This window comes from Acinonyx jubatus, chromosome A1 (assembly GCF_027475565.1).
Source record: "Acinonyx jubatus isolate Ajub_Pintada_27869175 chromosome A1, VMU_Ajub_asm_v1.0, whole genome shotgun sequence".
In the NCBI taxonomy this organism is placed as follows: domain Eukaryota; kingdom Metazoa; phylum Chordata; class Mammalia; order Carnivora; family Felidae; genus Acinonyx; species Acinonyx jubatus.
The window spans coordinates 41,883,249-41,897,087 of record NC_069380.1 but is presented as its reverse complement, the minus strand read 5'-3'; the positions used below and the strand labels follow the sequence as shown (position 1 = coordinate 41,897,087).

The following is a 13,839-nucleotide window of genomic DNA, read 5'->3' as shown; positions in this document are numbered from 1 at the left end:
TGCCAATGTTCCTGCCAGCAAAAGCCTCTAGTTGCAGCACCGGGCATGTTGTCTGTTTAACGCTCTCCGGAGATCCGTTGGCCCGTGCTTCCTCCTGAGGGGTGACAGCGCATGTCGTGTCTCATACCCTGGTTTGACTATTCCCTCCCTTCGCATTCTGGCCCCTCCATTTAGTAAAGACAAGTGCGAAATGTGCTCTCGGAGATGAGCCGTCTCTGCACCCGCCCCCCCCCCCCCACCATCCGCCCATCGCGGTGCGGGAGGCTCCCCGGATCCTTGCCTGCACTGCCCGCCTGCCTCCCGCGCCGCCCCGGCTCATCCCACCACCGGTGCTCCGCGGTTCTCTGCCCCTCGCCGCACAGAGCAAACCAAAGGGCGGCTCACGCTGCGAGAGCTGCCTCCGCGCCGGCCTGGGGAGCAGCGGAACTTCCCTCCGGGCCGAACCCTGCTGGGCATGCTCAGTGCGCCTCCTGGAGCCCGGCTCTCCCGGGGCCAGGATCAGTTCTCCGGGTTTTCGCGGCTGCCGAGGGGGCGCTGAGGAGGGGAGGCTGGGAGACAGTCAGCGCCTTGTTCCTCGCCCCCTCCCTCGTGCCTGGCTGCAGCCGCCCGCACCGCAAGATGCGGGCCAATCAGGGGCCGGAGGCGGGGCTCTGGCAGTCACGCCCTCCCTCTGGGCTTATTGAGAGTTATATCAAGAAATTCAGTTCAGAGAGGAGAGAGGAGAGGGAGAAGGAGAGAGGGGCAGAGGAGAAGGGAGAGAGGGAGAGCATGCAAGACAGGAAGGAGCGCCTTAGAGTCTCTGAAGCACGAAAGAGATAACCGATTAGGAATTTTTCGGGCAACTGTCATCCCGGAGAGCAGCCAGAGAATCACCATCACCCCAACTCTGACGTTTCCTACCAGAAGTTAGACTTAAGCAGTATTGACATCGGAGGGAAATGGTATGCCTGATGCTGTGGAAAATACCCCTGAGCTGAAGAAGTGCAACTGGATGTTGTGTGTGTGTTAAATACCAGAAGAGCCCAGACCCCGTGGTAATAGAGACGAAAATGTGAAGAGAATGACTAACGACAAATCTGTGAATTTGTTCTCTGGAGTTGCTAATTTGCCAGCCCGAAGCAACACAATTCACAAGGAGGAAACGTTTTGCTGCTTCTGATTTCTCCCCAAACTGGTGCTACCAGATGCATGGCTTTCTATGTGTTGGAACAAATCATTCCTAACTGCAGCATACCGGGAAAGGGGAAAGGTTGAGGCAACTAACGTAAGTGTAAAGTTTCGCATGCACAATTGTAAATTTTGTGTTTAGATATGTCCTCAGTGTGGACGAGGGATGTTTGTAATTGGGTAGACGGTTGGGGCAGAGCTCACCTACTAGGCTGTATCTGCATCCCTACCTGCATCACTCTGCTGGAACTAATCGCGGGCATCAGCTACCGTACAGCCTAATGCAGATAAGATTAGAGCCTGGGAACTGACCAGTTCTACTCAAGTAGGTAGCTGCCTGGAGCCTTGCACCCATTTAAATTGCAGTTAGGGGAGCATCTAAACAGAAGCCTTTTTACCTACGTTACTGGGTTGCAGTATTTATGTGTGGCAGATGTTACTCATATTATAACCAGGGATCAGGGTTAAGAAACTGCATTTTTTCCTCTTATGTTCAGTAGAAAATATTGTGCTGTTACATGGAAATGTTAGCTGCGTTTTACTTCCATCTCCACACTCTCTTCCACATCTAGGATGAGGAATCTTGTATTATACATTTTTAAAAGTTTTAGTGTGTTTCTTAATCCAAATGGGGATAATTTGGCAATATGGAGAAATGAGAGCAAGGTCTGGGTAGGAAATTTGAAGTGTTGGTATCGTGCTTTTAAGCAATGAGGCTATGTAGTGGCCGGTGACTATTGCTTCTGATGCTGCAGCAGCATGTCCGGGTGCTTGTTTCCCAGTAAGATTGTATTAGAAGGCAGTTGAGGAACTGGAAGGAAAGAAGAGATAGTCTTTTTAGAGGAAAGAGGTGACTCAGTGTAGCAGAGAAGAAAACATCACATTTGACATGTGACAAAGCATAGCAGGAACCATAGCTAAATACTTGGTGTTTTTCACTTGCACCTAAAAAAACTAAGGGAGGTGGGTTAGAAGCCAGGAGGCGGGTAAGACAGGGGGAGGGGAAGAGGAGAACAAGAATGCATGTTTTGAATTAAACAGTGTCCTGAAAAACAGTGTGGGTGAATTCAGGTAAAAATAGCAGCTGTCCTTAATTCAAAAGTAGATTAATTTCATTTTCTCCTGGCAAATGCGACAAGCAGTGGATATTTAGTGTTTTCATCCACAGAGTTAACTTGCAAACAGTGGCAGAGCAAACTGCCATGTTTACTAATGTGCAGTGGAAAATGTGTTGTGATATTTCATGACTGTGTGTTTTTGTTTACTGAAGAATAATATTGTCTATACGATTGTGTTGACAGTGGCTGTCTCCAAATAAGCGATGAGATGTAATGCATCCTCCAGTCCATGCACGCTTCCTCTTGCAATTCGTGCATCATTCCTCAGTGGAGACCTTTAAACCCTAAAATCCAGGAAAAGAAAATAAATACATTATCATGGACCTGAGGGATTTTTACCTGTTGGCTGCTCTGATTGCCTGTTTAAGGCTGGATTCCGCAATAGCTCAAGAACTTATTTACACTATTAGAGAGGAATTGCCTGAAAATGTGCCCATAGGAAACATACCAAAGGATCTGAACATTTCTCACATCAATGCTGCCACAGGGACCAGTGCCAGCCTTGTCTACAGACTGGTTTCTAAAGCTGGGGATGCCCCTTTGGTGAAAGTATCCAGTAGCACTGGGGAAATTTTCACAACCTCCAATAGAATAGACAGAGAAAAACTCTGTGCTGGAGCCTCTTATGCTGAGGAGAATGAGTGTTTCTTTGAACTTGAGGTAGTGATCCTCCCCAATGATTTTTTCAGGCTGATCAAAATAAAAATAATTGTCAAGGATACCAATGATAATGCCCCCATGTTTCCATCCCCTGTCATCAATATTTCCATTCCAGAAAACACTTTGATCAACAGCCGCTTTCCAATTCCATCAGCAACAGATCCTGACACAGGCTTCAATGGTGTACAGCATTATGAATTGTTAAATGGGCAGAGTGTTTTTGGACTGGATATCGTGGAAACTCCGGAGGGAGAGAAGTGGCCGCAATTGATTGTTCAGCAAAACTTGGACAGAGAACAGAAAGATACCTATGTGATGAAAATCAAAGTAGAGGATGGAGGCACTCCACAGAAATCCAGCACGGCCATACTGCAGGTCACAGTAAGTGATGTAAATGACAACAGGCCAGTGTTTAAAGAGGGTCAAGTGGAGGTGCATATTCCAGAGAATGCTCCTGTGGGCACCTCTGTAATTCAGCTCCATGCCACTGATGCAGATATAGGCAGTAATGCTGAAATCCGGTACATTTTTGGTGCCCAGGTCGCCCCTGCAACCAAAAGGCTCTTTGCTTTAAATAATACTACTGGACTGATTACAGTTCAGAGGTCCCTAGATCGAGAGGAGACAGCCATTCACAAAGTGACAGTGCTGGCTAGTGATGGCAGCTCCACTCCTGCTCGAGCAACGGTTACCATCAATGTCACTGATGTAAATGATAACCCTCCTAACATAGACCTCAGGTACATTATAAGTCCCATCAATGGCACAGTGTATTTATCTGAGAAAGATCCTGTCAATACAAAGATTGCCCTAATTACAGTTTCAGATAAGGACACAGATGTGAATGGCAAAGTGATCTGTTTTATTGAAAGAGAGGTCCCATTTCATTTGAAGGCAGTATACGATAACCAATATTTGTTAGAGACCTCCTCTTTGTTGGACTATGAGGGCACCAAAGAATTCAGCTTTAAAATTGTTGCCTCTGATTCTGGGAAACCCAGTTTAAATCAGACTGCCCTGGTAAGGGTTAAGCTTGAGGATGAAAATGACAACCCACCAATTTTCAACCAGCCTGTAATTGAGCTGTCAGTTTCTGAAAACAACCGACGTGGGTTATACTTAACAACTATTAGTGCCACAGATGAAGACAGTGGGAAAAATGCGGACATTGTTTATCAGCTTGGACCGAATGCCTCCTTCTTTGATTTGGACCGAAAGACAGGAGTTTTGACAGCCTCCAGAGTCTTTGACAGAGAAGAACAGGAGCGGTTCATTTTTACGGTAACTGCCAGGGACAATGGAACCCCTCCCCTCCAAAGCCAAGCGGCCGTGATAGTTACTGTTCTGGATGAGAATGACAATAGCCCCAAGTTTACTCATAATCATTTTCAATTTTTTGTGTCTGAGAATCTGCCAAAGTATAGTACTGTGGGGGTAATCACAGTGACAGATGCAGATGCTGGAGAGAATAAAGCTGTGACTCTCTCCATTCTAAATGACAATGATAATTTTGTGCTGGATCCCTATTCTGGAGTCATAAAGTCAAATGTCTCATTTGATAGAGAGCAGCAGAGTTCCTACACTTTTGATGTCAAAGCCACTGATGGAGGACAACCACCTCGTTCCTCCACTGCAAAAGTAACTATCAATGTCATGGATGTCAATGACAATAGCCCAGTTGTCATTTCTCCACCTTCCAACACTTCTTTTAAGTTGGTACCCCTCTCAGCCATTCCTGGCTCTGTGGTAGCAGAAGTTTTTGCAGTGGATATCGACACTGGGATGAACGCCGAACTGAAGTATACAATTGTAAGTGGGAACAACAAAGGCTTGTTTCGGATCGATCCAGTAACAGGTAACATCACTCTGGAAGAGAAGCCAGCACCTACTGATGTGGGCTTGCACCGTTTGGTGGTCAATATAAGTGACCTGGGATACCCTAAGTCTTTGCACACACTCGTGCTTGTTTTTCTTTACGTTAATGACACCGCTGGGAATGCCTCCTATATCTATGACTTGATTCGCAGGACTATGGAGACCCCACTGGATAGGAACATAGGGGACAGTAGCCAACCCTATCAAAATGAGGACTATCTCACCATCATGATTGCCATCGTCGCAGGGGCCATGGTGGTCATAGTGGTGATCTTCGTCACCGTCCTGGTGCGATGTCGCCATGCATCGAGGTTCAAAGCAGCTCAGAGGAGCAAGCAAGGTGCTGAGTGGATGTCCCCAAACCAGGAGAACAAACAAAACAAGAAAAAGAAAAGGAAGAAAAGAAAGTCTCCCAAGAGCTCTCTTTTGAACTTTGTTACAATTGAAGAGTCCAAACCTGACGATGCAGTTCACGAACCTATCAATGGGACAATAAGCCTGCCCGCTGAGCTGGAGGAGCAAAGTATAGGAAGATTTGACTGGGGCCCAGCCCCTCCAACAACCTTCAAGCCTAACAGCCCTGACCTGGCCAAGCACTACAAATCTGCTTCTCCACAGCCTGCTTTTCATCTTAAACCAGACACTCCGGTTTCTGTGAAAAAGCATCATGTGATTCAGGAACTCCCTTTGGACAACACCTTTGTCGGGGGTTGTGACACCCTCTCCAAACGCTCTTCCACTAGTTCAGATCACTTCAGTGCCTCAGAGTGCAGTTCCCAAGGAGGCTTCAAGACAAAGGGCCCCTTACACACCAGACAGGTAAACGAGCACTTTTACTGGTCTATAAGTACTGCATACAAGTGCCCAGTCAACCAGTATTAACGTGCCAGTGTGTCTCTTGTTTTGGTCTAACTTTAGCTTAGTTATAAAGAGGGAAAAAAAAAACTTGACCCCTTTTTTTATTCCTCTGGGGCTCAGTCAAGAATTTTTAGAACAGCTTTGAAATTTCTGAGTTCTGAGAATTATTTAACTTCCCAGTTTCCTTCAAATGACAAAAGATGAAAAGAGGAAATAATTCCAAAATGTCCCAAGATAATGTTTGCTGAAGAAGAAAACCTGTCCTGTTATGCCAAATTCTGCTCCTGGGGTTTCCAAATTGACTGCTTCAAGATTTTCACATTACATTACCTTTTGATCTAAAAAGTCACCTTCAAATCCCAAGTTTTAAATGACGTTTGAAGGTGTCGCTATAATTATTTTGGAGCTGTGGTTGCTAAAGGGGTTAATTTTTTTTTAGTCTCTAAACAAGATAGTAGTTTATTAAATGTACATCAGCCGTGAAGCACATGATTGTTGATAGATTGCAACGAAGCCATATAGGAAGCCTTCTCTTTGATTTCAGATGATTTCATTGTAATATAGTACATTGGGTATTGAATAGAAGGTTGGCAAATTGTCCGTAATGGCCAAAGTACTCTTTCAAGAAAAAAAAAAATAGAAGGAATGCTTTCTCCCTGATATAACCAATTTATACAGAAAAGAATGAATCCATTGTAAATATTCTCCCATCTTAGTAATGCATAAGTGATCTGTCATAACTCATTTTAAACTGTGAAATATGCCATATGAAGAGGGATTAAGAGGCTGAGAAACTCATATTTCAACCAAATCCAGAATTAGTTTTTCTTAGGTCTAATAATTCCTTGTTAATAAAGATTTAAATGCAGTGCTGTCTAATTTATTTCACTGGTGCTTGTCTATTGCCATGAAATTTGAGTGTCAGTAATAGCCTGTAGATGGCACTAGGGTATCATGTCGCTTGTGCTGGCCAGGCGCCCATCCCGCAGTAGCAAGGAAAGGGGGGAGGGAAGGATCAAGCTGGTACTACAGCCAAAGATACCTTTTATTTAATGATAGTTGCTCTGGAGCAACTAGCATTTCAATTCATTTGGTTGCTCTTTTGTGATTAGCTCTCACCACACCAACTTTCTAGGATTTTGTAATCTGAGTTCCACCCTTGTTGGTACTGAGTCCCCCTATGGTGATGGCCCATCTGAATTTGTTCAAAATAAGGAACATATAGATTTCAGAAAATCAAGGAAAGCAAAAATAAATTTGCAGGACAGTATTGACAATTGTTGATCAGTGTTTGAAAACTCAAGAGTTTTTCCTTTTTTTATGTGGGACGTGGGGTGAGATAGAATGTTTTATTGAAACTCTATTTCCCTCTTACCATCTAGTGTTTATTGCTCTGGAATGACTTTAAGGTTTTGTGGTAATAAGATATTCATAAAAGTAATTTTGACAGTGAATCACATAGATATTCCCAGAACAGTAAGCATAATGTCTATCTGTGATTATCCAACTAAAATCTCTACTTCTTAATGTACAAGATTAGATATCTAGAGCATTTTAAAAGTACATATACTTAAAGCTTGAAGGCACAGAACGAGAGGAAGTAAAATAAGTCCGTGTCAGAATTCTAGAGGAGCATATGAAGTTCTCTGATAGAAGTTGAAGTTGGAAAGACTTATTTTTATGTTAACTTCATCAGCTTTTTAAGAGAGGTTGTTTTAAAATGTAGAAGATTTCTGAGCTTAGTAAAGGTTTGTGAAAGAAAGTTGGTAAATAAAATAGTTAATCATGCTAAGTAATTTTTGAAACTAATGGACTTAATGGATTTAATGGACTTAAATATGAAGGTACTATTAATGAAAAGAAAGAAAACGGCTTTTTTATTTACTTTTTAGATGAAGGTCACTCACAATAGGCTGATATTTTATGATTTGCATACTCTCTTGAAAAAAGCAAACATGATTTGAACTTTTCATACAAAATCTGAAATTTGTTTTCCAAAGAAACATTCTGATATTCTTCCAACATCATCTTTCTTTTCATGTAAATGTGGTGTGGATTAGCATTGACGCACGGGCCCACTTTTTCTGACTTCTCCACAAAACTTGAAACTCTATGTAGTACAGTGACATAAATGTTAAGTGCATTTCAGCAAATTATGGAAAAGATATTTTGTTTAGGCTTAGTCATAAGAACATTTGTATGATGTAATCTTTAAAATAGGATGCTGACTAATTCTCTAACTGGAACTAAAGTGCATTTTAGACATTCCTTGAGACCATGTGTTACTGTGCAGTTCTCATTGTAGTCATTTGGATGTTCAGACATAGCTGTAATTCACTATTATGCTGAAGAGCTATTGAAATGGCTTTGCTTATACCTTTTAGAAATTTTCACGCCGAGAAAGAAAAATTGCAGTGTTGGAGAAAAGGAATATTGGAAGTAAGGAGAAGTGTTGGTGATAGCAATATGTACAATTTTAGTGTAAGAGGCATATTGTCTCTGAATGAAGAACATAAATTATATACGATCCTTTTAGGTTTTTTTTTTTTTAACTGAACTACATGAGTGTTATCTGAAGATGTTCTAGTTAAGCTAAAATAAAAATTCTATTTTTAGCTCCTTCTCTTCAACTAGTTGCTTTTATACAGAATATGCTCCTGAAGCTACACAATTTTGAAAAAAGTAGGGTTTATCACAACAAAAGCTTTCAAAGGAATTTATAAACATATAATGTGTGAAGATTTTTAGTTGAGTGGGCCCAGAGTGCCGTGAACAGGAATACCTTTTTCACTTAATCGTGCTAGTTGATGTGTGAGTAAAATGCAAGATTCTTGAGTAAAGGGCTACCAAATTTAAATATCATTCATCTGTGTTGTGGATACAATGAAAACATAATGTCTGACTCTTCTGCCATCAGGGCATTAGTTCCTATTTTGTCTTTCATTCCCCTGCTGTTTTGCCTTGTGTGACCCTGCAAAGAATGTTGGAAACCATATTCCTCATCCACTCGATTTCACTGAGCTTTCATTTTCCTTGAACATAACAAATCTGTCACTGGATTTTCCACAAATTATTTTGCATGAATTTTCAGAAGTACCCTTATCATTCACAGATTGGGTGGAATTTCCCGTTTTTAAGAAAAGCAAGAGCATGTCCTGATATTTATTTATAAATAAGCAAAGTTCACTGTTATGGGTTTAAGAGGATGGCAAGATAATCAATTCCAGTAGGGCTTTAAGTGATAAAGCTCATTGGTGTATTTTTCTAAAAGGAAAATATATTCTTAGTGGATGTGATTTTTAAAATGTGATATTAAGTTCTCAAACTTTAAGGTGTCTCAGAATGATCCGGAGGGTTTCTTAAAACATGGACCCCACTCCCAGATGTTCTGATTCAGTACCATTGGGGTCAAGCCTGAAAGTTTCCATTGCTGACAAGATCCTAGGCATGTTGATGCTGTTAGTCCAGAGACCATACTTTGAGAACCACTGCCTCAGCATATTGGAATAAGAAACGTCAGGTCTTTTCCCTTTCAGATTATCATTTCCAGAGTACCTGTTTGTACACAGCCCAGCTCTCACTCAGCTCACTTATTGACAGCCTTTTTATTGTGGCTGGAGGGGCTTTACAGTAAGCTGTTTATTGCTATTTCCCAACCTGGTTGACAGCACTTGGGGAATTAATTTTCTTGGCCCCAGTGTGCTTTTTGTGGGGGTATAAATGAAAATGTAAAAAAAAAAAAAAAGTGACCTATTTACATTTGACAACTTCTTCCAGTAATAAAACAATCTGTGAGAGTTGCATTACAGTCTGGTTGTGGGTAAACAGTCATGTTTAATTTTCTAAATGAAATGCTTATTTTAGAGTTTAAGTATCCTGACTTCAACTGTTCACAATCGAGAGTATTTGCTCATATGTATATCTGTGTATGTATCGAAGAAATTAAACATTGAAAATGTGTGTGCATGCTATACTCAAGTGTATACATGTACTTATACTACAGAAAGGGAATTGCTTCTATTCCCAGTCATTTAGAGATACCATACTACATTTATGATTATTTTTCATTTTTGAAGAATCCCACTACAACCACTGAAGTGCTGTGTCACGTAAAATGCAGAAGACAGTCATAGAATTGCTATTTAGAACAGTGGGAAAATGCAATTGAAAGAAGTGAAGGCAGCAAATCTGAACTAATGTGAGGCTACTAAAAAAAATGTGACGATACTTGAAACTACTAAATGTTGCAGTATATCGTGACAGTTGAACACAGGTGGTATGTGGAGAAAAATTGCTCCCCAAGATGCAAAGTATATTTAAAATGTTATCAGTTGCGATTTTTATTTCCACTCCTTCCCTTTGGCCAAGTGCCCTATGATCAAGAAGTCAGTTGTGAGGTAAAGGAAACCCAGACCCCTTGGATTGATTTAGGAATTTGAAATGAGGATGGGCCATCTATACAAACTGGCTACCTTTCCTCTTGGATTTGTGATACAAATACTTGATTTTTTTTTTCAACTTGATACAGCTAAGTTAAAAAATTCAAGGTACATTTTAGTATTCATTGCTAATAACCTTGAGGAGAGTAAAAATAAAAGTTGCCACTGTATTAAGCATAGATGTGTGTTCTGATTACTGAATACGTGTTAACGTAGAGAAAACAATTTCAGTAGTTAAAAGACTATCTCCTAAATTTTACAATTATTTCTATATATAGAAACACTCTGAACTGATGTTCCCTTAGTTTCAAGTGAGTCATCCTTACGGTGTTACAGAAGAGGCTTTAACATCACTAAAATTACCTTGCAAGTATTGTACTGCTAAGAATACGTGATATTCTTTGGGTATATGTATAGTCTTATTAAATATTTCAAGCTATAATGTATCTTCTCATAATAGCTCAAATTAAAATATACATGAAATAGTAAAATAGAATTTAGATTTACTGAAAAACCTCAAATCTAAAACCACATTTCCTCATAACCACTTGTGAATTAGTCTGACTCTTGAACTTTCATTTTTTATGTTGACTGACATATGTGAGATGTGCATAAACTATACCCAAAATATTAGAAATGGTCTCTTAATGAATTATTTTTCATATCGCATTATTTTCTGTGACAGTACTGAGGTATGAAAGTGAGACCTGTAAATTATTTTCTCAGAAGTATTGTTTCCACAATTTTATTTTATTGTTCAGATTGTTTTGGTTTCCAATTTTGGGGGGGGGGGTAGGTGGGAATGCAGAAATGGTCCAAATGCTAACTAACCCCCACAGATGCCATGCTGGTCTAGCGGTACCAAACTGTTTATGGGATCGAGGGCCATGTCAACTTTACTGCTCCTTTTTTAGCACTTTCTCAGTTTGACTTTGTCAGAGTTGAACTCTTAGCTTGCATATTATTTCAGACAAAAAAGAAAGTGAGTTTAGTGAATTGTTTACCACTTTCACTTAAAATCCCTGCAGTAAGCATTCTCTGAATTTAGTGTGATGTTTTCTTGAAGGAGACCCTTTATTCAAACTAGTCTCTTGCTAATATTAACAAGTTAGTTAATATCTTATATAGTCAAGGTAGTTGGAAACTAAGAATTATTTAGAAATACACGGGTTTTTAAATTTTGGCTTTCTTGACAGCTGATTTTATGTTTAATAGATTTTCCAGAATTCTATATACCAGGGCCCTAAAATTTGTCATTTAAAAAAAATATGACTCTAATCACAGGTCAGATATTAGTGAGAATTTGGGAATGCAAGGCAGCAGGGGGCTTGCTCTAAAGTTTTCAATATCTGGAAGCATAGGAGTTCAATAACTAATAATGCTAATGTGGTACATCCTTTGTATTAGTTAGGACCCCCTGAATCTGCATCAGATCAGGGAAAAAAATCCAAATGTAGAAATAAGATTTCTCATGTACATTAGGAGATAGGCTGTGCTGTTTAGGATTTCATCAGTTATTTCAGATAGCTGTTAAATCTGTCAAACATTTCATTTGGAAAGGAACACATGCTTTTTACCTTTGTTTGATACAAACCTATTGGGCTGTCAGTCATCAGAAACATAGAACAAGAAAGACATATTACTATGATTGACATTTTGGTTTTGATTTATATTCTTTTTTCCCTAAGCCAAGATTCATTAAAATGGAAGTTCATTAAGTAAGTTAAACAACTACCCTTCCTTAATGGTAAAGGGTGATGGCAGGAATAAAGTGGGAAAACAACCCGTATTTACTCTCTCACTCACATTTTGTCCTCTAGACAGTTTGTATCCTATAGATAAGAATAGTACTGGAATTAGTAGAAATTTCTGAGCCATAATATGATTTTAAGGCATTCAGAACTTGAAGTCATTGATTAGGGATAGGTTTTTCCATACTTCTCTGTTATTTACATTACTTAAATATTTCCCCAATTTTAACAGTCCAATCGATTACTGGTCCATCAGCACATATCACATTTAAAATGATGGACTTGGGACCATCTGTACAGTTGGGGGTGGTGAAGATATAAGCACAATTTGAGGGGCATATTTGATTAATTCTTTCTAGTCATGTTATACTCATTATTCCAGAATTTGTTAACAAGTAAACTTATCTTTTCTTAAAAGGATTCTATTACAGCCTCAGCATTCATTCATTTATATAGATTTTTAATTATATGGGCTGCAAGGAGGTGGAAATTGGGTTGATTTTACCATGTTTGTATAATATATTTTAACATTCTTCCACAATTTGTCTTTCTATCTGGCCATCTCTGCATTTTAGTATTACCCTGCTTTGTTAATATCCACTCTCTGGCCTTTTTCAGTCTGTTAGCAGTTGATTAAGAAATACTCTAATCCCTTCCAGGATATTGAGAAACTAATGGATTGCAGAGTATTTGGGTCTTTAAGCTTCAATTGTAAATGGTATGAAGAATTGTCATTGAGCTGATATTTGCATATATCTCTCCCAGTGCTAGTTACTTTGCCTCCTTTTTGTCCTCGTAATCTTCAGCTTTCATTCTAAGGATATTTATTTTGGTCGGAAATAAGCACGCCAGTGATAAAAATTTGGGATTCACCTCCAAATGAATGCCATCACAGACAGGGAGATTCTGGCACATTTTGCATAGATCTGTATGAACACAGTGAACCCTTCATAAGCTCTTAGATTGCAGGAAATCGGTACTGAAAATTAAGTGGGGTTTTAAAGATTTGCAAAGTAGAGAGCTTTGTATAATGCTGGTATTGCAGGTGCCTATTAAATATGAAGTAAAGGCTTTGTAATACAACCAACTAACACATTTCCCTCCACATTAGAGTGATTTATAGCCTAGAGAATTAGTCTTGCCTATTTTTTCCAAAAGCAGAAACATTGGATGTGTCTGAAAGAATAAAAATCTCAAACACATGCCTTGGAATAGACAGATTTACTTTTTGATGAATCTAGTTATTCCAAGTGGACAGTGCAGGCCTGCTCACACTTACCTTTGGTACCTCCGATGCCCGTGATCTGGCTTTCAACTCTTCCTGAGAAGAAACTCTCAGTTGTGTGTGTCGACTCTCCTCCAAAAGTAAATCAGATGAAAACCCTAGGTATCCATAAAACCATAGCATTACCATAATGAAGAGGGCTGGCTACTAAGTGAGTGCTTTGATCCTCATAGGAATTGATATTGAATCATCTCTCAAGCTGTATTTTTAGAATTCATCCTTGCTCCATTTGTAAATAGTGTGTGTGTGTGTAGCACGGCATCTCATTCCAGACATACGTGTGTTTCAATATATTTACCTCATGACAGTGTTCAGTAAAATGCCTCGCAGTTCTTCAATACTTCACATGTTTGGCCCTGTTAGATATAAATCAGTGGAAAGAGCCATGTATATTTTTAAATGATTTTACAAATCCGATATTTTTGCCTACTAGAAAGAGCATATAATCCACGTGCAGTACACAGTAGGTATGGTGGACTTGCTGAGAATCTTCATAGATGATTGATTTTTAAAACAAAACTGTTTTTGTGCAAGACAATAGCAACGGCAATTCAGTGAATGAGGTTTTTTAAATTTTTTTCCTCTTTAAACAAACCTCAATATGGAGAAGAATGGAGACACAGAAGGATATATAAAATGAAACCCTTTCTTTTATAGGAAGAAAATGTCTTCTGCTGACAGTAGTT

At 39.7% G+C, this 13,839-nt stretch overlaps 1 protein-coding gene across 9 annotated transcripts in view; it reads left to right on the top strand.

Annotated features, from left to right (window-relative positions):
• Positions 1 to 692: 692 nt before the first annotated feature.
• The window catches only part of PCDH9 (protocadherin 9), a 910,922-nt gene continuing 897,775 nt past the window's right edge, over positions 693 to 13,839 (top strand). For 8 of the 9 annotated variants that reach the window (XM_027064972.2, XM_027064971.2, XM_027064973.2 and 5 more), the window contains exons 1-2: positions 694 to 1,264; positions 2,469 to 5,639. In XM_027064972.2, the coding sequence (XP_026920773.1) occupies positions 2,604 to 5,639 (3,036 nt within the window). In that variant the 5' untranslated portion in view covers positions 694 to 1,264; positions 2,469 to 2,603. Of the gene's footprint in view, positions 1,265 to 2,468; positions 5,640 to 13,839 lie in introns of all 9 variants that reach the window. The other variant, XM_027064979.2, reaches the window with a different exon arrangement.